This window comes from Ostrinia nubilalis, chromosome 29, assembly GCF_963855985.1.
Source record: "Ostrinia nubilalis chromosome 29, ilOstNubi1.1, whole genome shotgun sequence".
NCBI classification, from domain to species: domain Eukaryota; kingdom Metazoa; phylum Arthropoda; class Insecta; order Lepidoptera; family Crambidae; genus Ostrinia; species Ostrinia nubilalis.
In genome coordinates, this window is record NC_087116.1 from 965439 (window position 1) to 991296 (window position 25858).

The window sequence follows — 25858 nt, forward strand, 5'->3', positions numbered from 1 at the left end:
CAGGTAATTTATAATAATGCAAATAATGGAGAAATAATATTTTAAAATAAATAAATAGCCGTACGCTCTCCGTACCTTCCTGTCACTTGACGCCGCGGAGGTGGTGCTGAAGGTGGATGTCAAGAACGCCTTCAACTCGGTAGATAGAGGTACCTTGCTTTCAGCCATTCATCAAAAAGTTCCTCATATTTACAATTATCTTTGGCAATGCTATAGCAAACCCACAAAATTAATTTTCAAAAACAACCTATTATATTCATCTGTCGGCTGTCAGCAAGGCGATCCTCTCGGGCCCGCTATTTTTAGTTTGGCAATACAACCCATTATTGATTCACTAAATTCAAAATTTAATGTGTGGTACCTAGATGACGGAACTATCGCTGGCGATATTTCATCCGTTCTCTCAGACTTCCACACCATCATTGATAAATTCAAAAGTATCGGACTTGATCTCAATTATTCAAAATGCGAGCTATTTAACCCAGAATCAAAATTTTCACATGTTCAGTTACAAGACATTATTACAAAATTTTCGGCTTTAGCTCCCAATATCAAAATTCTCAATAATACGTCACTCCGTCTTTTAGGTTCCCCTATTTTTGACGAGGCTATTCCGATTTTTATTAATGAACAAATTTCCAAATTTCAGCAGTCTTCCGAAAATATGCTAAAGATAAACCCTCACATGGCTTTGTATTTAATCCGTTTTTGCGCATACGCCCCAAAATTTATATATTTTTTACGTAGTACCCATTTTTGGCTTTTTCCAGGACTACTATCAACCATTGATAGTTCGCTCAGGGAGACACTCTCCAAAATTCTAAATTGTGCATTTAGCGATAACGCCTGGAAACAGGCCTCTCTCCCTGTACGTTTCGGAGGACTAGGCACACGTCAGATATCGCATATTGCCCTTCCAGCTTTTCTGTCTTCTGCGTATGGTACAGCCGAACTCTTTAATAAATTACTATCCCCTTCTTTAGGGGTAGTGGAGTTGGCTCACCTCGCAGAGGCCAGAAACGCTTGGACTAGGGCATGCCCGGGAGCCGATCCACCTACCTCTCTATCGTCTCAGAGGCAGTGGGACGAGCCGCTCTGTTTGTTCAGAGTGATCTATTGGCTTCCTCCGAAAATGCTGCAGAGCGTGCTCGCCTACTAGCGGTCTTTCAGGCAGAGTCCGGTTATTGGCTACATGCTCTCCCTTCGGCCAATATCGGGACTCTGCTTGACAGGAGTACACTGTCCCTTGCCATTTCCCTTAGACTTGGCGTCAAGACAAACCATCCCCATCGCTGTCGTTGCGGTACTCGCGTCGGTGAGTTAGGACACCATGGCCTCTCATGCCAAATGAGCGCTGGTCGAGTCTCCCGACACGCCTGCATCAATGACGTCATCCGCAGAGCTCTTGTCGCCGTCAATGTGCCAGCAGTTTTAGAGCCTAACGGCATATTCCGTGACGACGGCAAGAGACATGACGGCATGACGCTCATTCCCTGGAAGCAGGGACGTCCTCTTGTGTGGGACGCAACATGCGCGGATACGCTTGCTCCGTCTCATACAGGAGGTACCTCCCTTGCCGCAGGCGCGGCGGCGGCCTCGGCTGAGTGCTCCAAGCGGCGCAAATATGCAGCTCTCAATGAGAGTTATATATTTGTGCCGTTTGGGGTTGAGACTATGGGACCATGGGGTCCAAGCGCTCGTTCCTTTTATAAGGAACTGGCAAAGAGGCTCACCGAGGTGACCGGTGATCAAAAGGCTGGCAGCTATTTTGGTCAGAGAATTAGCCTGGCCATTCAACGTGGCAATGCTGCTAGCCTTTTGGGCACCATTCCTGACTGCGGCGCTGGGGGTGAAGTATTTTTTATTTTGTAAATAGTTTTTATCATTAGTAATTTTTAAATTTTAGTTTTTAAGTCATTTTAAGTTAATGTAATAATATGATAAAGTAAAATAATAATAATAAATAATTTGAAACTAAAAAAAAAATAAATAGCCTTGGACAATTTTTACACTAGTACGCTTCTAGTCCCAAACTAAGCAAAGCTTGTACTATAAGTACTAGATGGGTATTTTAAGACAGTAATTTGTGTTACATTGAGTACTAAATGACCCAGCAAACATTCTTTTGCACCTGGCATATGAAAATAGCTAACATTCTATTCTCAGACCTACTGAATATAAGTACACACAAAATTTTATGAAAATTTGTCAAGTTGTTTCGGAGAATTTTGTTACATTTACAAACAAGAATTTTATATACTAGATGTAAAATGAAAATATAAACTTACCTCATCCGTATCCAACCGAAGATCCTCCAGACTCCGACTGTAATTCCCGTTCATCTTCAAACTGTTGATCGTTCCGTAATGGCTCTTCATATCCTTTGGCACTTCTTCGCAGTACGGCTCATCATAAATAGGCTCTTTATCAACGTAGAACTCAGAATTCTCCATCTTACACTTACAATTTAGGTGACACTTGAATCGGTCATCTTTTTCTTCGTTCAGAATGCATTTCGAGCATTTGTTTTGGCTGCCAAATGTAGTCATGGACTTCACTTCGTTGTCAAGACTGTTGTTACTACACGAACAACAGTGCTTCGATCGATCAAAGTTGTGTCCTGAACTTAATCTAGTATAAGGCAAGCTAGCGGTAGAATTGGTTAATACAGCACAGTTCAAAGACTTAATACAGTTTGTTAACGATTCAGATGCATTTTGGTTCGGTAATAAAGTCCTCTGAGTGATGTCGAGTATTTCTGTGCATAAGTAATGGACTTCTTTCGGCTTTTTCAAACTCAAATTCGTTTCTGCTACATCATAAATGTTTTTGGTTGAAGTGTTTTGAGCTTCACGTTTTTGTAGCACCTGTTCTAACTTTTCAAGCATTTTTTTGGTGTCTTTCTTTTGGTTTTCGTTTTCTGGAATGGTTGCGAAGGTTCTAGGAGGCTTTTTGGGAGGAGGACCAGGTGGTAGCGGTTGCTTCAAAGCCTTTTTAAGTGTGTCCGTTAAAATCATGTGTGGATTTTTACGTTCCAAACGCATAGTTTCACTGGAGACACATAAATCGTTCATGCCCTCTAAATTGGTGTCAGCTTCAGTCTTTTCGAATTGAGATGTCAGTTTTTTGATTTTACTGGTTTTATCATCGTCTAGATTTTCAGTCTCCGAACTGACTCCACTGTCGGTCATTGTATCTTGTTTCTCTTCCTTCTTTTTGGGTTTGACAACGGTAGCGTACTGATCCAATATGTGTTTCGGGACATTTTTGTCTGGAATCGAATTACACGGAGCAACCTGCAAGACCTGACCAACAACAACCTTATCACTGGGCACAACAAAATTCTCCTTCCGCATCTGATCCTCGAGCAAATTGCCCAGCTGTTTCAAACGGTCTTTACTGAGCTTTTTCTCCCCCATTTTTAATGAAAAATCACTGGTCTCGGACCTGCCGTTGCAACTGCCGTGCCTTTTGGGGCTGTTGCCTATTTTTTGGCTCCGATCACACCGGAACGCATGGCTGCGGTGGAGTTTTTTTCCCGGGTCACTGCACTGCCTTGTCAGAGATTTTTTGACGTCACCTACAACCTTTTTTGTGTCAATTTTGCTGTATAAGTAGCTACTGTTAGGCTCTGGTGACTCAACATCCAATACATTTGACTCATTCTGTGTTTCTGTGCCATTTAAATCAATTACCTTCGTAAAAATTTCAGAAACATGTCTGTTCTGTTTACTCAGGTGTTTCTCGCTCTTTCTCACAACCAAATTCTCGTTATCAGTGCTCAAATTTTCGAATTTACTCTTAATAGCGTGCACTCTATTTTTTGTTTGCGATATCATTATTTAAAACGCATTTTTGTTATCACAAAAACCGATACAAATTAGTTCACGCACACAAAAAGTTTACACATCATAATAATTGACACTTCACGAAACTAATTTACGGTACATGTTTTTTCCAAACACGTAAAAATTAGTTTCTTTTAGCACGTAATTATAACAAAAACAATATCGTGTTTTTTATAACTTGTTGCACTACTTCGTAACACAGGAAACGCACTTTTATGTTGTTTTTTTCACATTCACAACACCTAATGAAGTAATTCGCGGTAAATAGTCAATAATCCAGTGAAAAGGGAATTTCAAGCGTCCAATATTGTTTTAAAACGCGATGTTAACTATTTTACAACAATGCCACTGTCATAAAAGTTTACAAAACACACTTTTCGTGTCGGTTGGAAGTCGAGGGGCATGGCACTGACGGTGTTGCCACAATACGTTTTGAAATTAGCTTGTTTCCGTCACATAACGCTTCCCTTCTCACAAAGTTGAAAGTTCACAAAACGATACCTCTACAGCTTTACTTACAGTAAGTAACACCTACCTACTACCTAAAATGATGATACATAAGTAGGTAAATGTAGACAATAATGATTCATCAAGCTTCTGGGATATAAAAAATAATAGCAGTCTTCAAAAATACTTACCACGTTTTTTACACTTTTATCAAATAGGTAAGTTACTACATTTTCCTTGGTTTTGATATCGTCAAACAGTATAAAAACTTTTTTATTAAAAAGTAGGTAGTTAAAGTGTTATGTACATAATTGTTATAAACAACATTGTTGACGATGGTACACTATTGATACCACGTCATTGTGTTTTCCTAAATTTTTGTTCCTTGGTTGCACGACTTCTAAATAAATGTGATGCAAAGAAAAGCCATGAAAAAAAATTCCCTGCGCTTGCGCCTCTCTCTCTATTCCATGAGTCCATGAGTCACAAAATTAGGATACTCAGACAAAATCAATAGTAGTAAGAGTATAATTTTCCCATGAAATGGGGAAATTTTTAACGTGTGCTAGTACCAGCTGATGCGACTTTTATTCGGATACGCAATTTTTAAAAATATCGTTATCCATAAAATCATTTTTACTTAATTATTAATTTTGATAATCTCCCTTTCAATATGAGTGCATATTTTTGTTAAAATTTGCAACTATTTTGTTTAAATTACGTTAACTTGTTTAACAAAAACAAGTTTTGATTATGTATCCGAATGCAAGTTGCACTCAGTAACACCATCTATTGACTTTCATTAGAACTACGTGATACTTGTATGCAAATCAATTCAAGCGACAATAGTTTCTGAATACGATAACAGATAGCGTTGCCACACGTGTCTTAAATATTATGGATTTATTTTGTCTACTTTTATTTTCATTAAAATTTGTAAAAAAAAATTGTTTTACTCATAGGTAACTTGCCTTGGTTAATTGCCTTGCCAGCTATCAATTTTTAATATCTGGGGGCACGGCAGTGCCCCCGCCAAGTCGAGCGCGAAGCAAACACTGCCGTACCATCTTTACTGGAACCATTTCGCCGCATTTTCAGGCCCCTATTTGAGAACCTCTGGATAAGACCAGAACGCAGAAATTTTCGTCATCTAGTAAGCTATAATCACATACTTAAAATCCAAAATTTCAAGTCTGTAGGTCATTTAGTTCCGAAGTTAAGCGAAAGCAAAGTTTCGCATTTATGACACTCACTCACTCACTCACTGATGATCATCAAAATAGAACTAGTACTTCCCATAAACTCAGAGAGCTGAAATTTGGTACAGAGTTAGGGTTTAATGGCCACATAAAGGGAAAACTATAAAAACTAGGAAAATCGAAGATCTGGAGTAACACCACATTCATAACCAATACTACTAGCGCCACACCGGCACCGTGGTGTTCGCCTGTACCGCTCACCGCTAGATGGCGCTAGCACTTTGAGCGTCGATTTTCTGCACCGCGGTGTCAAGATTTTTTTTCCTCTCTAGACCCCCCCGTCCATCAAGTTGGTTGAATGTTGTGTAATTTGAATTTGGTTGATTTCGTTTATTACATCGTGAGGTTCGCTAAGGTTAAGTTATTATTAAAACAATTATTCTGATTCGTTGTCCATTTTAAAGGTCGATGTGTTTAATATCGTAAAAAAAATGTCGATAATATTAAAGGACGACGACGTTAAATTATTATGCCACATTCTACAAAAAGAAGTGAAATCCCACCAAAAACATTCTGTAAAAAACTAGCCAAGTCTCGATGGAGCTGCTTGTTTATCTCTAAAAAGTAATGAAATCTAGACAAAGTCGTGCCAAGTCTATGGTTCTTTACTGCGATTTCTTTATTATTATAGTTAATGTTGTGTGACTTGGCCGTTGAACAATCTTTATTAAGATAATCAATAATCATGCATAAGTATTATTGAAATACGCAGCTTTATTAAGCCTACGATTCACTGGTTATTAAATCAACGTTTTCCAAGTGGCAATTTTCCATCGTCAATGGGTAGCGGTTCTGGCAACAGATTGGTGCAATGGTGTCATGGAGCACCTGGTTTTGTACCCTTCAACGGCCAAGTCACACAACATTAACTATAATAATAAAGAAATCGCAGTAAAGAACCATAGACTTGGCACGACTTTGTCTAGATTTCATTACTTTTTAGAGATAAACAAGCAGCTCCATCGAGACTTGGCTAGTTTTTTACAGAATGTTTTTGGTGGGATAATTATTACTTTCCTAATTTTACGGCATCTATTGACTTGTAATGTAATCTTAGTAATTTTCAAAGCAGTGTATATTACAAAAAACAGATGGCGCTACAACGACTATAATTTTAACCAACTTCAACAAAAGGAGGTTCTCAATTCGGTTTCTCATAGTGATACGGTACGGTAGGTCTCATAGTGATATCTGTCAGAATAACCCTAGACTGACTACCTCCCCTTCGGCTCCGCCACTAATTAACCGACTTCAAAAAAGGAGGAGGTTATATGTTCGGCTGTATGTATGTTTTTTCCAGCCACCCTGTATAGGCGGGATAACTTGGTACTTCACCTACAAGACTACATACATGTGGTTGCGGTTTCGAGTCCCGCTAGGGGCAAAAATCTGTGTGGCTATGGTGATGTAGTACCTACAGTTAGCGTCAAATAGTTCGTGACACTCAAAGTTGACAACACAAATACGTGTTGCAACTTTTTGGCCACTTTGGGTGTCACGAATTATAATATTTACTGACCTGACTGTACCTATACTTATAAGTATGTTTATATCCGTTGTCTAGTACCCCTAGTACAAGCTTTGCTTAGTTTGGGACTAAGTAGAAGCGCAGTGTAAAATGTCCAAGGTTTATTTATTATTTATAATTAATTGAAATGTATTGTGAACTCTTAGTTGCCGTCAGTTATTATCCACATAAAACTTATAATTACGAGAAACAATACGTTGTTGTAACGACACAATTTATTACTAAATGGTATGGTTTAACTTGCTCTGGGTACAGATATAATTTACGCCAATGGTTCCCAAACCCTGGCCCGCGAAGCACCACTGGTCTGACATTATCATCATGAGGTCATTTAGTCTCCACTGCAGGAGCACGACCCTCTCTAATACCAAGGCAAGAGGATTTGGTCTACACTCTCCACGCTGGCCAGACGGGTTGGGGAGACCTATGGGTCTAGACAAAGTGCACATTATAATCGCAAACCACTCGAAAAGTGGTCGAAAGGCCTTTTTTTACGGATTCGATTATCGATTTGATTAAAAAGTGCAACTTGTCAAGGGGGGCTGATGTTCGCATATTTGTCTCTTAGTCACCTCTTACGACATCCACGGGAAGAGTGGGGCTGGTATTATTCTAATAGAGTGAAGGAACGACTTCGAAAAGTCGCTGGCAGAAGCTGGATTCGACAAGACAGACGACACAAAAAAGGCTACTGTTTCGGAGACCTAGGCTTTGTCCATTAGTAGACTGCTATTATTAACAACTGATGATATTGTACTCGTATGAGAATAAAACTGCTTAGAAAACTTGATAGAGTCTCACACCCGTATTCACAAAGGATGCTTGCTTAAGTGAAGCAGCAAATCGAACGCACAGCATTGAATAGAGCTCTGTGATTGGTTCGTGTGTCACCCTGTGCGTCCACGCGCACGGTGAGACCTCATAGTAATGTTTGTGAATACGGAGAATACGGGCGAGTGACGTAAGTGTGACTTTTACGAAAAAAAGATTTCTAATTCAAAGTGGGCGCTATACAACTAAATGTTGGGAACCAGTAGCTTAACTGGACAACAAAACAAAACAATTACTTGAACTCTTGAACCACAATTCAAAGAAATTACAATGTTACTTACAAGTCAGGATGTGGTTTAGTCTTTGCTAATCGGTGTCACTAAGTAAATTATCATTTAGAGACAAGGTAGTGTCACATTTATCATTGCTCTTTCAAATTATGAATGACGTAGTATAATTAATTGAAGCTACGGGATTACTCCCACCTCTCGTTCCCACCGCTGCAACTCCTGTTTAGCCAGGATCCACAGCTTGACCGCCAATAACCCAACCAGTGAAGTTACTTATGTAGTTTTGCAGCCAAATGACGTCCACTGCTGGGCAAAGGCCTCCAAGGATTTCCACAACAACCGGTCCTGTGCTGCCCGCATCCAGACACTTTCCACGACCTTCACCAGATCGTCGGTCCACCTAGTGGAGTGTAGGATATATCCTCCATTTGCCTCTGGTAAATTAGAGAGTTGTGCTCCTGCAGTGGAGACTAAATGACCTGATGATGATGACTAAGATCCTCTACTGACCCTGAACCGAAGTTTGAACTTACTTAGGTACCTACTTATTTATGTATTTAACTTAATACAAGCAGGCGCTGGGGCAGAAAAGTTCTCGAGTGGCGACCATGGGCCGGAAGACGTACGAGTAGTATTGGCTGGCCCCCCACTAGGTGAACCGACGACCTCATGATGGTAGCGGGAAGGCGCTGGATGCAGGCCGCTACCAACCGGGCGATAGGGATATGCTTGGGGAGGCCTTTGTTCAGCAGTGGACGTCATTTGGCTGAAACGACGACAATCAGACGAAAACACGGGCCAACGCTAGTAAGAAACAACTCATCATGGCCACTTGTAGAGACGGCTTATCAAGCCAAACTCTGGCATCTTAAATGCAGATAATATGGTCGATTTTCCTACAAAAATGTAGAACTTAATGTGCTGTCAACGGTACAGTTTACGGGGCGATGGCGACAGGAAATATCGCCTATTATACCACATGCTAGTCATCCACTTATGGCGAATACACCACGAAATATTAAACTTTGCCTCATTGGAATAAGGTACACAATAAAAATGCTTAACTGCTAAACTATTGACAGAAATTGATTTGCAGTTAAAAAGATGAAAACGTGAAAGTTTAGTCTCTATAATAAATCATAAGTTTTCCAATTTTTATGAAACTTTGCCGTTACTGAAACCTCTGAACGGATTGTGCTATAATAGGAAAGGATTTTACGAAATTGGGGTGAATTTTATAAGAGCAGAATAGTACCTCCCCACTCTTCCCGTGGATGTCGTAAGAGGCGACTAAGGGACAAACATGCGAGCATCAGACCTCCCCAACCCGACTGGCCAGCGTGGGGAGTGTAGGTCAAATTCATTCCATTTACCTCTGCTAAGTTAATTAGAGAGGGTCGTGCTCCTGCGTGAAGCAGCAAATCGAACACACGGCGCTGAATAGAGCTCTGTGATTGTGACCCTGTGCGTCCACGCGCACTGTCAGACCTAATAAATATGCGTAAATGAATTTTATATAATTAATTTGATCTGACACTGATGTATTTTATTTTGTCTATTTTATTATTATTGTATTGTGGGTATGCGATGCGACTAAAGCGCTCAAGATTATGGGCCAAACTATAATTTAACTGATGCTATGAATAGCCACAACCACGCAGAATGATTCGATCGATCGAGACTGTTTTGCGGACGTCGAGACACACACAATCACAGTATACACAAACGCACTTTAATACATTACAATTTATTATTATTATTATGTACACACACACACAGTTTTGTTTTTTAAATATTATCTTTTTATTTATAAATATCTTATCACATCTTTTCTACTTCGTCTATATCGTATATTATTATTTTCTACTACGTCTGTATTTACACTTAAAATTTATACGCGCACTATTATTATTATTTATGTATGTATATTTTATGCGTCGCGGGAAGAGCCTGGATGCGGGCAGCGCAGGACCGTTCATTGTGGAAAACCTTGGGGGAGGCCTTTGTCCAGCAGTGGACGTCATTTGGCTGAAACGAGGTATATTTTATGCAGTATAGGTTAGTGTCCGTGACTCTCACTCGGCATGGGGCACACTGAAAACCAGCGTCGTGGCCTCCCTTACCGGGAGCCACGGTATATGCTGAGTGGGGTCCCATTGCGATGGGCATCGCTGTGCGACAGGGTGGCACTGCTTAGTTTACTTGCTCATTCATTGTATGTTTTATGTCACCTCTGTCTTATTTGCTTTTTTTTTATTTTACCTCTTTTGTCTTTTGTGATGTCCATGGCAATAAATGTTTCTTTCTTTCTTTCTTCTTTCTAATAGTTTTGTGAATACGGGAGTAAATGACCTAATGAGTTATCGGAACAATAGGGGATTGTTAATGACAATAAATATCGCATGTTAATAAAGTCATACGGTTAACACATTTGGCTGCTTTGGATTCGGTGGAAAGCCGTGCCAGAAGACTTATCGACAGCCCCACCCTTGTTGAAGCGGCGCTCCAGGAACTTGACCATCGCCGCAAGGTAGCATTCCTATCGGTTTTCTACAGGCTCCACTTCGGAGAATGTGCGAACGAATTACGAATTAATTCCACCAGCCCCCTTCCATCATCGGGGAACCAGACGCAGGTTAGCGTACCATCCCTATATTGTTGACATTCCACCAGCTCGCACCAAGCGTTTCGATGACTCTTTTATAATGCGAACAGCTAGGGACTGGAATTCGTTGTCTCCTGCTGTCTTTCCCGAAGACTATAATCCGGGCCTTTTCAAGGCGAGAGTGAATAGGCAGAGGGCAGATATTATGTACCATCCTAGACTGCATCCCACTTAACATCAGGTGCGATTGTGGTCAAATACAGGCCTTTGCATAAAAAAACAGCTTTTGGAAAAGCCCTAGTCCATGTAATTATTTAATTTAACATAATACTCGGACAATAATTACTTGTGTCTTGATCTTAACGTTACTGAGTAATAAAATTAAATACTAACGATTAGATACACGTGACTAGGGGTGTTCTTGTCGTTATGGTTGAAGTGGGACGTCCCGTGAACTATGTGGCAGTAATGTCCCACCGTTTCAACCTAAGATACACATGACTAGGTGTTGTTGTCGTTATGGTTGAAGTGGGACGTCCCGTGCACGATGTGATAATGTTCCACCGTTTCAACCCAAGATACATGTGACAAGGGATGTTGTAGTTGTTATTATACACCACTACATTTTTATCACCGAAAAAAAAAATTCTGGGTAATGAGTTATTGATACTGATCCTATTTATGCAAAAAAAAAGTTAAATAAAGCTACTCAAAATTTCATCCCAAAATTGGTAATATTTGGACACACGCGTCGCTAGCACTATTTACGCTCAACGCAAGGCCGCCCGTTACTATGGAGAGAGATGCGACGTTGCCGGCCCGACGCTTCCTAAAGGCGGCGGTGTACGTTTGTTGTGCGGCCATTATCGGGCGGGTGCCCGCGGCCCCGCGCCGCCCTCTCGCTCGCCCGGCGGGTCGGCCGCGGTCGGTCAGTTGCGCGCGCGCGAGCTCTTGATCGGTCGTGAACTGTCTTGTTAACATTGTATCAATCAAGTCAATAGTGTCGTGCAATTATTACGTTGTCTTACCAATTCACCTCACGTGAATACGTGTTAATGATACGTGCATTATTATTCTTGGCCGGAGAAATTGTGTAGTGCAGTTTTGCGACTGTACCGGGACAGCCACACTTCAGCACGATGCAGGGTGCTTATCAAAGCATTGAATTTTGCCGGTCCTAAGGCCGATCCTAAGCCCGGGTAAGTATGAAGGGAAAGTTGAATTATTTTTATTATTTTACCTAAGCGCCTACTAAAACCAACATCTAAAACTGTTCGCACCACTCAGCTGTTATGGCGGATCTTAAATTCACGAACTACGAACGACGCGCGATCTCAATTGGAGTTACACAGTATTATTAACTAGTGTTAAAAACTCACAGAAATACAACGTGACGTATTACGTAATTACTAAATTACTGTTTTCGTCCTTTGCCCTGCGTTCAATTACAATTCTAATTACCTACTTGAAATGTTGCAATAAAAATGGCGTAAGATAGGTAGGTAAGTAATACATTATTATTATTCTGTGATGATAACACTGAAAGCCGCTGTTTTGGCAGATCTTTGAATTACATATTTCTTTTAAAGTCGTAGTAGCCTCGTAACGACACATTGGTGTGTATTCGTAACGTATTCACAGTAGGTAGGTATTTCATTGTATTATTAACTTACAATTAGTGTTAACAGTCAGAATACCACGTAAAGAAGTACGTAAGTGTAATGAAACACTTATTAGAACTCAAAATTACTTGAAATGTTGCATTATAATGGTCTAAATTAGTAATAATAACACTGGAAGCGTGGTCAAGGCGTGAGCGAGACAGACAGATCAATGTGCGAGCGCGTACGACTACTCTACTGAATGAACGAGCAGCGGAGTGGCCCAGCTGTGACGCGTAAAATAGGGACTAAAGAAAATTTAATAAAAAAATTAACTTAATAAAAAATTTAATTTTTTTTTTACTTTATAATTTTCACACATTTCTACATAACCTGTTAAAAAATTTCCGGTGATAAAAAAATAGTGGGTAGTAGAAGTGGGACGTCCCGTGAACTATGTGGGCGGTACGGGACGAACCACCTCTCGTTCCCACCACTGCTACTCCTGTGTAGCCAGGATCTACAGCTTGACCGACCGCCAATAAAACCCAACCAGTGAAGGTCAAGTTTGTCCCGGGGGAAAGTTAAACTGTCATTGGACAGGAGGAGTCCGAAGTTCAGGTTCGACTTATCTCCAGTGCAAAGCGGATGACAGGTGACAAAACAAAGGGTATGTGTCGGCGGTAATGTCCCAAATGTCCCATCGTTTCAACCCAAGTACTCTCTCTGAAAAGACTTCGACAACGAAGGTCAAGAAATCAGATTCTCGGTCCATTAAGTCCAGTCTCGGACTATTAACAAATTACTAATAATGCCGTTAGCCCCTCGCTCGTACTAAGCTTACTTTATATTCTATCTATCAATTAAAAAAACTATATTAACTATTATGTAGTTATTACGTACTGCAGACTAAGGATTTTAAGCTGAAGTTTGTATGGTAGACAATACAATTTTCTCACATTTTCGCACTGAATCATCAGTATCTCTCCAGAAGCTTTCAGAGTATAATTGATGGTTTAAAACCGCATTAAAATACACCACGTACTTTATGAAATTACTTGTGGTTGGTTACACAATCACGAACTGGCGTTATTAAGTCTAAACAGGTACCTAATTCTTAAGTGATTTGGTTCTCTCGTTTTTCTTTCTTTTGTACGTAAAAGAAAAAAAACAGTGATTTGATCTTATTTTACAGTTATGTACCTGTTGTACCTACTTAATCAACTAGGTTACACTACAGTACAGGACTACCTCTCGTTCCCACCACTGCAACTCTCTAGGCTTTTTCGTCTATGGTTTTTATTATTAGGAGGACCCAAATCATGGGACACAAACTTAGCAACCTCATATCGTTTAGAAATAATGTCCCGTAAATTGTCCCACTTAGCGAGCAGTGCACAACACTACGACTAATTGTAATCATGCAATGACATCAAAACAAGATTCTTGAGCTACCTGCGATTGCGTTTACACGAGTTATCGTAGTTTTGTACTAGAATGTCACGCGGTTTTACCTCTAGATGCGAGAGAACGGGACTATTCCCACCTCTCGTTCCCACTGCTGCAACTCCTGTGTAGCCAGGATCTACAGGTTTACCGCCAATAAAACCCAACCAGTGAAAGTCAAGTTTGTCCCGGTAGTAAACAGTGATGAGCACAAGTAGTATGACTGTCATTCATAATAGACAGTATCGTTTTTCGTTTGTTTCCGCCAATTGACGTCGACTGCTGAACTAAGCCTCCCCCAATGATTTACAGATTGGCCGGTTGGTAGCGCCTGCTAACTTTATGAGGTCGTCGATCCACCTTGTAAACGCTTCCCAATGTTAACCCTGCCACTGCTTCGGCACTATAAAGTGCAGTGCTGTGATGAAACAGCACAAAAAACTCTGTCACAATTGTCAGCCTCTTCTGACAATATTTTAATATTTTAAGAGCTTCCTCGTTGTGGATAAAAAAAAATTAACATGTTTAATTTGTAAGCTAGACCAGGGTTTCCTAAACTATGGGTCGCGACCCAGTGGTGGGTCGCGAGCGAACATTGAGTGGGCCCTGCCTGTAGAACGACACACCACCCCACCGATCCAACCGCTGGGCAGCGGGCGAAAATTCCTATAGATGGGTCCCGAGTTTGGGAACTTGTATTAGATGAGTCATAGCCCAGACAACTTTGGGAACCACTGAGCTAGACAGTTTAAAATCATAGACTCAAGTAATAAATCTTTCGCCTTAAAGCTCTTTTCCATTAAAATTACTAATACCTACCTAAGGCCCGATTTACACCAAGGCGCAGCGGAGAAAAGGGAAGATGTGTCGGGCGGACTAATCATAAAAAATCATAATCTACTCTTTTTTAATATTTGCACGCTTCCTAGTTCGAGCAAATTTCAGTGAACCTACCAAATCTATGTAGGTAAGAACACATGTACCTGAAATTACGCAAATAAAGAAAAGCGCGGAGAACGCATAGGAGATGTGGAAATAATAGTCTGATCGGTTATTCTTATTGAAAACACTTCTCCGCTCTGTTCCGCTTCTCTCCGCCTTAATGGAAACTGGGCCTAAGAAGTAGGTACTCGTAATAGGTAGGTATTTCTAATGTAGAGTCACATTTGTAGTGTAAAAAGTATGTCAATGACTGAATGACAGTGTAAAATGACCGGAAAATGCAAGTGGACACTAAAAATAGCGCAAGAGCATGTAAATGTACCTACGTACGTTTTAATATATCTAAGTTATTAAGTTACTCGAGTCGAAATAATAAATACAACAAGAAAACACCTATTTATTATATTTTAATGTAGGCATTTTACGATATTCTTAACCATTTTTATGGGACATTGTAAACGAATTATTGTTAATGTAAATATTATTTACGTTTAATTTCGTTGTAAAGTAAGATATTTTATTTGGTAGTTTAATTTTTAAATTTGATATTAAACATATTTTTAAACTCATTCTTTTTGAATGTTGGTTTTACCTCCTTTCTAAAAGCCTTCTTTAGTCCGTAAACAACATAATCGAAACCGATGGAAAAAAAATTACGCAATGACGTACGCTGGGACCTTTAGCTGAAAACCTTGGAAGCCCTAGGTTTCCCCATGACTACCTATACCTACGTGATCATAAAAAATAAGTGTTAAAACAAATTTTATCTCACAAGTATGATTAATCGAGCTAGCCAGTCATTCGTTGTGAATGTTCCTACCATTATAGCAGTCGGGCTCAACCGCCCGCCAAGAGTGTACGCCTTAGCCGCCGAAACCGGCCATTTTTCTCGATTCGCGCGCTTTTTGACAGGTGTCAAGTGTAACTTTTTAAATTTTCCCCCGAGTGCCAATGTGTTAGTGCGTGCCTTGGAGTTTTTGTGCCAAAAAGGATTTTCTCAAAGGTAAGTTATGAAGTATTGCGGGTATTATGTCATTATATTGGTTTTTGCTAATATTGCTTTCACTAGCGAACAGGTGGGGGATTTAGGGCAGTGGGACACCGAAAGTGATCTTTTGATGCGGAGGCTGCGAGTCTTCGTTTCGTTGGCTCGCCTAATTTTTTAAACATTTGAATTTAGAACATTTCGTTGTTGCAATCATTCAAATTCTTTTGATCGAAACTTTTTAATTAAGACCTTATAATAAAACCTCTTTTAAATCACAGATTATAAATATTACAGTTTCATATTTATTTTAAATCAATTGAGAAAAAGTTTTACAATTTTGAATAAATTTTGTAAAACTGAACTGACATTTCCGTGTTAAAATTAAAAATTCATATATTTAAATCATGTAACGTCTGAAAATTGAGATGTCTTGTTCAAACAGGCATAAATTACAATAAATAATGTAAGTAAAATTATTGAAATTAGGTAAAAATTTTGTTGGTAGTACGTCGAGTGCGGCAAAATATTTTAAAATATTAAAATGAAAACGATATTGCGCTACTTTTTGAGAAGTTTGTTTGTTGATTTAGGAAACACGTTTCTAGTTTATACTTTTAGTTTAATCAAGATAAAAAAGAAACATAATGGCTTTATTATAAAAATACACAATTTTATAAATATTCTCAGGGATTAAATTAATTTCAAGAAGTAATTAAATTAATTTTTTTAGTAAAAATTAATCATCTGAATTATTTTTTTCTGCTTATGGCTGACTGGTAGATAATGCCTATGGGGTTTTAGCCAGTCATTTGTATGTATAGTTTTACGTACAATCAATTTTTAAATCAAATAGGTGTAATTGTTATGCTATTTCCAAGTTTGCGCAATAACTGTCAAACACTAGAAGTAGAGTTGCAGCATTTTATTTTTTACTAACTTCATCCCGTAACTTTGCTCGCATGCATTATATGAATTAATGAATTTATTTTTACCTGACTGCGTCAGAAGGAGGCTTTTTTCAGTTTGGCTTTTAAAATATCACGTTTTTTAAATCTAAACTATTTTTAAAAACTCATAACTTATTTTCTTAAGTTTAAAATATGATTACTTAAGATTCTTGTTTAAGTGCCTATTCTCACCTCTCGTTCCCACCGCTGCAACTCCTGTGTAGCCAGGATCTACAGCTTGACCGCCAATAACCCAACCAGTGGAGGTCAAGTTTGTCCCGGGGGAAAGTTAAACTGTCATCATTCAACGAAATTAACCAGAAGAACATAGGAGGGGTTCTACGTTAACCCTCCTGTGCACTTGTTTAGAAGATTACTGTTACAAATTGCTAATATTATTGGTTGTTCTTCCAGTTAAGTTAAATTAACGAGATTTTCCTGAATTTCGGTCTATTTCACAGAAAAACTATCGCGCATCTAAAACCGGGACAAAAACTATCCTTTAATTTTTATCTGTGTCTCATCAAACTAGTTATGTCTGTTATCTTTTTAAGTTTAAACCACTGAACCGATTTAGATCACATTTGTTGTAGATATAGTTTGAAACCACGGAAAAACGGAATAGATTTTATTCCGGATATTTGAACGGGAACACGCGCGTAGTTTTTCTATTAAAGACTGAAATGTATCGTGGACGAAGCCAGTATAAATGTGGATTTAAAACTTAACCATCCACAAAACAATTTGGTACATATACATACATAGACTTATTATCTTGAGTCTCAAATAAAAAGACAGGATAGTCTTTATCCCGGTTTTAAACACTTTTCTGACTAAATGAAGTATAATGCTAAATAAGTATAAAAGATTCAAATTCAAGTTTTCCTAAGGAATTTATAGTAATATTATAAAGCTGAAGAGTTTATTTGTTTACTTGAACGCGCTAAACTCAAGAACTACTGGTCTGATTTGAAAAATCGTATAGCCCATTTATCGAGGAAGGCTTTAGGCTATTTAAATAACATCACCCTACAACAAATAGGGGCGGAGCAGTAAAGAAAAATGTTGCAAAAACGGGAAAAATTCTAACTATTTTCACGCGTACGAAGTCGCGGGGACAGCTATATCTAATAACTAGGTTTGCTAACTCACAAGTTACATCACAGCATGTGCATGCGCACATTATGTGTAAATTCGGTCAAAGTAAAACGCTATGCAGGCAGTTTTGCACATTACATTCTGTTATTTTAATTCTTGATATTAATTATGCAACTTGCGACTTGTGTTTGGTTTTGCATTGCATTTTTAAGGCTATGATAAAATAGTGTAGGGATAGTTCATCCCGGGATAAAAAGAGTGGGATAAATTGTCCGTTTCAGGGATAAATTGAAGCGCAGCAGTATATCCCGTTATAAATGACGAAAAATTGACGTGCATCAATGTATCCTGGGATAAACTAGCGCAGTGCAATATATCCCGGGAAAAACTATTGCACAACAATGTATTTCAGGATAATTTTACCTACAAAGTACAGAATAATAATTTTACCTTCTTTTTAGTAATATTTGATCACACCTTGTAACATGGTCATAAATAAGTCTAATTAATTAATATTAAATTTACTTATTTTGTCCGTAATTAATGTAGAGTGACTTTACTTTTAATTATGAACTTGAGTTTCGTTCACTACTTCAGTCTAATTGAGGTAAACCAGTATGTCAATAGATTTATAATCTTTTAATTATTGATTTATTATTGCTTTATTGGCACACGTGTACCTATTTATTGTTTTAACTTCATGACACTTACACTTCTCAACTTCGAACTACTATGTTCTTCTGATTTAATTTCGTTGCGGGTCCAGTTACAAATTAACTTTCCCCCGGGACAAACTTGACCTTCACTGGTTGGGTTATTGGCGTTCAAGCTGTAGATCCTGGCTACACAGGAGTTGCAGCGGTGGGAACGAATGGAATAGTCCCGTATATCATTTTTTGTATCTCAAGACCCAAAAGTAGGTCACCATCTTAGTTTTCATCTTATACAAGTGCCCAAGTTGATTGTATATGCTAAACCAATAATGTGTTGGGTAACATATAAATATGTGCAAGAATGTCATATTATGCGACTCAAACGAGGTCGGTGGGAGTCCTCGTAGTAACTTTGAAGTTTGAACAAATTTAGGAGTGGCTTGAATTACGCGTATTTATTTACTATACTAGCTGTGCCCGCGACTTCGTACGCATGAAAATAGTTTGAATTTGAATGAGGGTTTTAAATACTGGGACATGTAAAAGCGCTATTTAAAGGCATGCAAAAATAACGGCCTTATTCACAAACGATACTTGCTTAAGTTAAGCAGCAAATAGAACGCACAGCGTTGAATAGAGTTCGTGTGTCTCCCTGTGCGTCCTCACTCACTGTGAGACCTCATAGTAATGTTTGTGAATAAGGGCATAAATGATTATTAAAATGACTTTATTAGTTCCTGACAAATTAAATGGGATCACCTTAAAAATACCATCATAGTGTGAAAATTAAAACATAAACAAGATAGGCTATAATTTATGACGATCTGTGACAAACTAATTTCACGCAGGTGAAGCTGCGGGCAAAAGCTAGTTTAAAATAAGTCAAAAATATTTTTAGAAAATTGCAAAGTTAACTACAGCATATTATATGTCTTAAATGTGTATTGCTGTTGGTGTACCTTTAATACAGAACCAATAAATAAATAAATAAATACAGCATTTGATAAAAAATTAAGATTGAACTGCAACGAATAATTGCCATTGATCTCGAGTTTTCAAAATTATCGATTATTTAAGTTTCATTAGTGCATGTTAGTAGTTGCATTATGTAAGGTCATTGGTTCGTAAGCCTAAATTTAATATTTATTCATCATTTTAAAACCTAGTTTATGTCCACGGCTCTGTCTACGTGAATTTTAGCACTAAATAAAACTTCAATCTATATTTCCCGTTTACCCCCTTAGGTCTTTGCCACGCTTGACGGAAATGGCCGTCGCGGAATAGCAATAGCTTTTATTGGTGGAAGACCCGCGACTTCATTTCAAGTGTGGCGCCGGCCTTAGGGGTGGAGTTTCGTGAAATCCGTTCTTACATTTTTTTCAAGTCTCTTACTTTAAAAACATAGGAATTTCATACAAACTTCCAACCCTCTTTTTACCCCTTAGGTTTTGAACTTTGCAAATTCCCGTCTTAGTGAGCACCTACGTTCTAAAAGGAACCCCCATGCAAAATTTGAGACTCCTAGCACTTGTAATTTCTGAGATTTCATGATGAGTGAGTGAGTCAGTGACCTTTCGCTTTTATAACTATAGATATTAGGAGCCATTTTGCAACAAAAATACATACCCTGATGTGCTGGCGTTTGTATTTAAGATACCACAATATTTACCTGATGATCACGTCTTAAATATAGGTTCAGTGATTTATAGCCACTACACATTAACAAACTTACAAAATACTCTCTGTTTATATTAATAATACATACTAACGGCCGCCCGCGACTTCGTACGCGTGGATCCCGTTTTACCCCCTTAGGGGTGGAGTTTCATAAAATCCTTTCTTAGTGAGCATCTACGTTCTAAAAGGAACCCCCATGCAAAATTCGAGACTAGCCTAGCCTTGTAGTTAAAAGTAGTATAGTAACTCAACTTTTGCCTGACCATTAAGGTCCATAATGGTCCGTGACCCTCACTCGGCATGGGGCACACTGAAAACCAGCGCCGTGGGCCACGGCATATGCTGAGTGGGGTCCCGTTGCAGTGGGCATCTTGTTTGTGAATGGGTGGCACTGCTCAGTTTACTCTTGTTTTTATTTTTCTTCTTCCATTATTATGTGCCACTGTCATGTCTATGTACCTATGTCCATTGTAATAAATGTATCTTTCTTTCTTTCTTTCTAATGGAAGGGATAAATATTTGTATCCCGGGATAACTTCCTGTATTATAATGTTACAGATAGCATTTACTGAAGCGCTCAGAAACAATTTGATTCTTTTTACCAACTGCGTCAGAAGGAGGGTTAAGTTATTTTAAAAATAAAAATAAATATACCAACCGAATTGAGAATCTGCTCCTTTTGTTGAAGTCGGTTAAACAGTAAAGTTCATGAATTTATTAAATAAACTACAACGACAACTGGTTGTCAAATAAATAATATCTTTTGTAGAATAACATACAATATGTAAAGTTATGATAGTAATATACATTTATGGTGACTGCGCATTGTATTGAGATGTAAAATTAAATTAACGACACATTAACATAATGTAGTAGGAAATGTTTAACATGTTTTTAAAATTACTTACAATGCTTTCAAGTTAATTTAAAATTACTTAAAATTATACATTTTTGAACCGAAGGTACTTTCGGTTATCCTGGAATAAAAAGTATCCCATTTTGTTTAAAAAAGGGTAACTATAGTAGGAAATATTTTACATTTTTGAACAAAATTTTTGCTGAGGTAAGTTTTTTTGGCAATGAAAAAGTTATCCCGGGATAAAAACTATCCCATTTTGTTTAAAAAAGGGTACCTAACTATTGTAGGGAATATTAAGCATTTAAATAGTAACTCCCTAGCATAAAATAGTAAAATACTCGATTGATTTATTGCTTAAAATAAATAAATGAATGATTTAAGTATGTAAGAGCCTACTGCTTCGGAATAAAACTGTCGCACGCCACTGCATATTATTCCTTACAAACATGTTTACATACTTCTAAATTAGTAGTACCTACTACTTATTATATTTCTCTTTAATACCTTTGAGACGTCAAATATTATTTACGCTTTAATTTATTTTGTGCGGGTCTTCTACCCATAATTTTGAGGAAAATACAAGTTTTTTTTTTAGGTAGGTATATGTTTAGTATCTAACGCACCTGAATAATGTTTGTTTCAAAATTGCACCCAAACACATCGGATAAGAACTTGTTTCCAGTTCCCACGTAGACATCCCGTTTTTTGCAGGATGCCTTTTAGTAGTATACCTGTTTTAATATAACGTTCACACGAATATCCCGCTTGCAGTGTCCCGCAAATAACCAATCCGTTCGAATTTGTAAATCGAAATCGAAATGTTTGGGATACGTTACTGCCTAGCTCGCATAAATATTTATAACTTTGTACATTTTAAAGCATGTAAACCTTTGAAAAAGAGGCTGACAATAGTGACTGAGTTTCTTGCGCTGCTTCTTCTCAGCACTGGCCCATTTATTGTCCTGAAGCAGTGGTAGGGTTAATACTGGGACGTGTAAAAGTGCTTTTTTTAAGCCTATATACAGAAATAAATGAGTTTTAATGAGTTTTTTTTTAAAGAAAATGTAATTCAAATCATCCATATGCCCCTGGTAAATAAGGGAGGGCCGTATCGTTTAGAGTAGACTTTTTCAAACAATCTTATTAACAAAATAATATGAAAATGTAAAAATGTAAAAACTGATTGAAATTTGACATTGATGGACGGATTTGGATTAGGATTGATTATGGCAGCCTGGCTAAAGTATCTTACTAAACTCTACGAATGAGGGTTTTCGCGATTGAAAAATCGAAATACGTAGACGCGAGGTCCAAATGCTGCGTGATTGGTGGATTTTGACATATCTGTCAATGTCATGTCAAAAATAACCAATCATGCAACATTTGGACCTCGCGTCTACGTATTGCCATCTGGCGGATTTTTCAATCGCGAAAACCCTCATTGGTAAAGTCATAGTTTACTACAAATACAAACTTTCTTACAGTAACCTCGCCGGTTAACGAAATAACTGAACCAAATACGGACATGCAACACCTAACCGGTTCGCGGCGCGTGCGCAACACTTTTGCATTTCTCGTAACCGTTCCATTGAAGAGTCTGCGGTTTGCTTCACGTTGGGGTCGTGGGTTCTGTGCTCTGTAAGATCACTCAAGATCTGAAAACAAATTCAAGAAGAAACCCCTTTTAAGGGCATGACATCTCGCGGCGCGTTTTTTGCAGGAACTGTTTTTCTCAGGATTCCGTTTAGTACCTAGATAGTATCAACGAACATCCCGTTTGCAGTGTCCCGTCCGACACTGGATTGCCGTGGGAACGAGCCCTAAGATCAGTTATATTCCGAAGTACACAACCTGATTCCACCAGCCCCCTTCCATCACCGGGGAACCACTGCAGATTAGCGAACCATTCCTACATTGTCGACATTTCACCAGCTCGCACTAAGCGTTTCGATAACTCTTAAAATGCGAACAGCTAGGGACTGGAATTCGCTGCCTGCTGCTGTCTTTCCTGAACACTATAATCCGGGCCTTTCAAGGCGAGAGTGAATAGGCACTTACAGTGCAGATATGTACCATCCTAGACTGCAATCGCTCATTTAACATCAAGAGCGGTTGCGATCAAATGCCTGTCTTGTTCTGCATTAAATACAAAGTAGGGATTAACAATAAAATGACAATCATCATCATTTCAGCTATAGGAATCCACTGCTGAACATAGGCCTACCCCAATGATTTCCAAAATGGCCGGTAGATGCCTTTATAAGACTAATGGGATGTCCACTTTATGGATAGAAGTAACCACCCTGTATATTTTAAACGGTTTTCCTTATACTAAATCTATAATTTTCTATGGAAAGTTTAAGCAATTTGCGAAAATAAGTACCTATAAGCTATGTTTTTGAACCAAACAAAAGTTTTTGTAAACAATAACAAAAAAATTGACAGTTTGACAAATATTTTGAACGTTGTTATGTACCATTTTCCTCTAGAGGTCAAATATAAATTTGACCTCTAGAATATACGAAATAATTTACTTGCATTTAAATGTAAAATTAAGCTTAGATACACACGAAACTTCGATGTATGAAAAAAGTACATAGGTAATTGAGACTCCACTACAGGAGCACGACCCTCTTTAATTTACCAGAGGCAAATGGAGGATTTGTCCTACACTCCCCACGCTGGCCAGACGGGTTGGGGAGGCCTGATGCTCGCATATTTGTCCCTTAGTCGCCTCTTACGACATCCACGGGAAGAGTAGGAGTGGAAGCTTGAGTTTAGTCTTGATTCTTAAGCATAGATTTATTTTCATCATCATCATCATCATCGCAGCCATAGGACGTCCACTGCTGAACATAGGCCTCCCCCAATGATTTCCACATCGCCCGGTTGGTAGCGGCCTGCATCCAGCGCCTTATTCCTGCTACCTTTATGAGGTCATCTCATTTATTAATCCATAGAAGAAATTCAGGAATCTGACTCATTATCAGAATCCCATCTAAATTGATATTAAGTCCGTATTTTAATATCCTTGCTAATAATAGAAACCACATAAGCATGAAGCATGCAGGAAAACCCAAGAAAACTATTGAAGTGAGACAATAAAATAATGTTTAGAGACACATTAGTTCTCCGCGTTTACGGAAGCTTTTATAGTGATGTTACGAGGTGCACAATCGATATGAATCACTAAATCGTTTTTTTACTGTATGGAAATGTAGCTGAGATCAGTAGGGTAGTTCACACAACTAATCAATAGACATAGGTACTTTTATGTGCTGCTAAAACGAGATTTCTCCATGGATTTTGTGTAGCAAAAGAGCTATAGCGTCACTTTTCACCAATTTAATTATTTATTTAAGTCAAAGCTATTAAAGTCTTATTTTACAATTAATTGATAACTAATTGGGTTTTCAGGGCTGCATTTAAATATTATTTTAGAGAAGAAAAAGCGACTATAGTATTTACTATAGGCTTTAACGACACCTTCAACCATATCTGGTTGGTTGTATTGACGGGGAAACTGTAGATCCTGGCTATACAGGAGTTGCAGTGGTAGGAACGACATGTGAGGTAGCTCTGTAAGTCTATCGATACGAAGACTATCGACTCAGAACATCCCTAGCTCAGTAAAAACATAAACTATTAACCTTTCTTAGCATAAAGGATCATTAATATGAATATGCTCATTGCGACGTATACGTCATGTACGTATAATAGTATTACTAAATTGCTTGTTGCTAGGAAGTCATCGAAATCAAGAAAGATGATTCTTGAAGTATATTTGCTTCTATAGAGTATTTTTAATATCATCATCATATACGCCAGAATTCACTAACTATGAAGTCTCACAGTGCGCGTGGACGTACAGGGTGACACACGAACCAATCACAGAGCCCAATCAACGCTATGCGTTCGATTTGCAGCTTCACTTAAGCAAGTATCGTTTGTGAATACGGGCGATAGTCTCCACTGCAAGACCTAATTTTAGCATATTTACTAGCGGCCGCAAAATCCCGTCTTAGTGAGCACCTACGTTCTAGAAGGAACCCCCATGCAAAGAGACTCCTAGCACTTGTAGTTTCTGAGATTTCGTGATGAATGAGTCAGTCAGTGACCTTTCGCTTTTACAGATATAGATTATCCGGCTCGAAGGACTAAAATTTAGGACAATAAGGATGCAGTACTAATCCCACCACTTTTTCCTATTTATTGGTAACTTATAAAACCATTTCAACTTTGGAAAATATAAAATAAATAGCAATAAAGAATTTGAATTTGAAAATCCATAGATTCATGTATAAAAGATGCTTTTCGTATAGCCATTTATGTTTGCTTATTATGTCACACAAAGTCGGTACATAAACATAGTAAGTAGGTCACGAACGATCGCTTGAACCTAGCACTTGATTTGATCTAGAACAACATCTTAGTTATATCTAGATTTACATTTGACATCTGTCTTAGTTACTCATCTTGATTTACCTACTAGGGTAAGCGAGAGAGATAAATAAATAGTCCCTTTAAGAAATGTAATGTTTGTAGAAAAAAATTACAAAATCTATTTGTTTAATTTTGACTGGACTTAGTATTTGAAAAAATAGTTTGGCCGGGTAGCAGAGAAAATGGCGAAAATGAGGTTTTCATTTTTCATTTTTGAGGTACTAAACAGTAAAATTAAAGGCTAAGATTTTTATTGGGCATAGTTGAGGATATTTTCTAGGGCTATTAACGGATGGAAACACGATTTGATGAAGTTGACTCGATAGAATAAATTCCCAAAGTTACCTCTATTCGTTTTCTAATTATGGTTTTATTTTTAAAATAAGCGATTTGAGATTCTAAATCTTTTACTAAACTAAAGTTCAGAAATAACTTGAGGGCTTTTAACGGATGGAA

General features: G+C 38.2%; 2 protein-coding genes across 3 annotated transcripts in view; one reads left to right on the top strand and one right to left on the bottom strand.

Annotated features, from left to right (window-relative positions):
* Window positions 1-4263, bottom strand: part of LOC135085655 (uncharacterized) — a 62670-nt gene extending 58407 nt beyond the window's left edge. For both annotated transcript variants that reach the window (XM_063980423.1, XM_063980422.1), the window contains exon 1: window positions 2289-4263. In XM_063980423.1, the coding sequence (XP_063836493.1) occupies window positions 2289-3839 (1551 nt within the window). In that variant the 5' untranslated portion in view covers window positions 3840-4263. The remainder of the gene's footprint in view (window positions 1-2288) is intronic.
* An 11292-nt stretch (window positions 4264-15555) lies between these two features.
* Window positions 15556-25858, top strand: part of LOC135085673 (scavenger receptor class B member 1) — a 117045-nt gene continuing 106742 nt past the window's right edge. The window contains exon 1 of the mRNA XM_063980469.1: window positions 15556-15740. The gene's annotated coding sequence lies outside the window, so the exon portion shown is untranslated. The remainder of the gene's footprint in view (window positions 15741-25858) is intronic.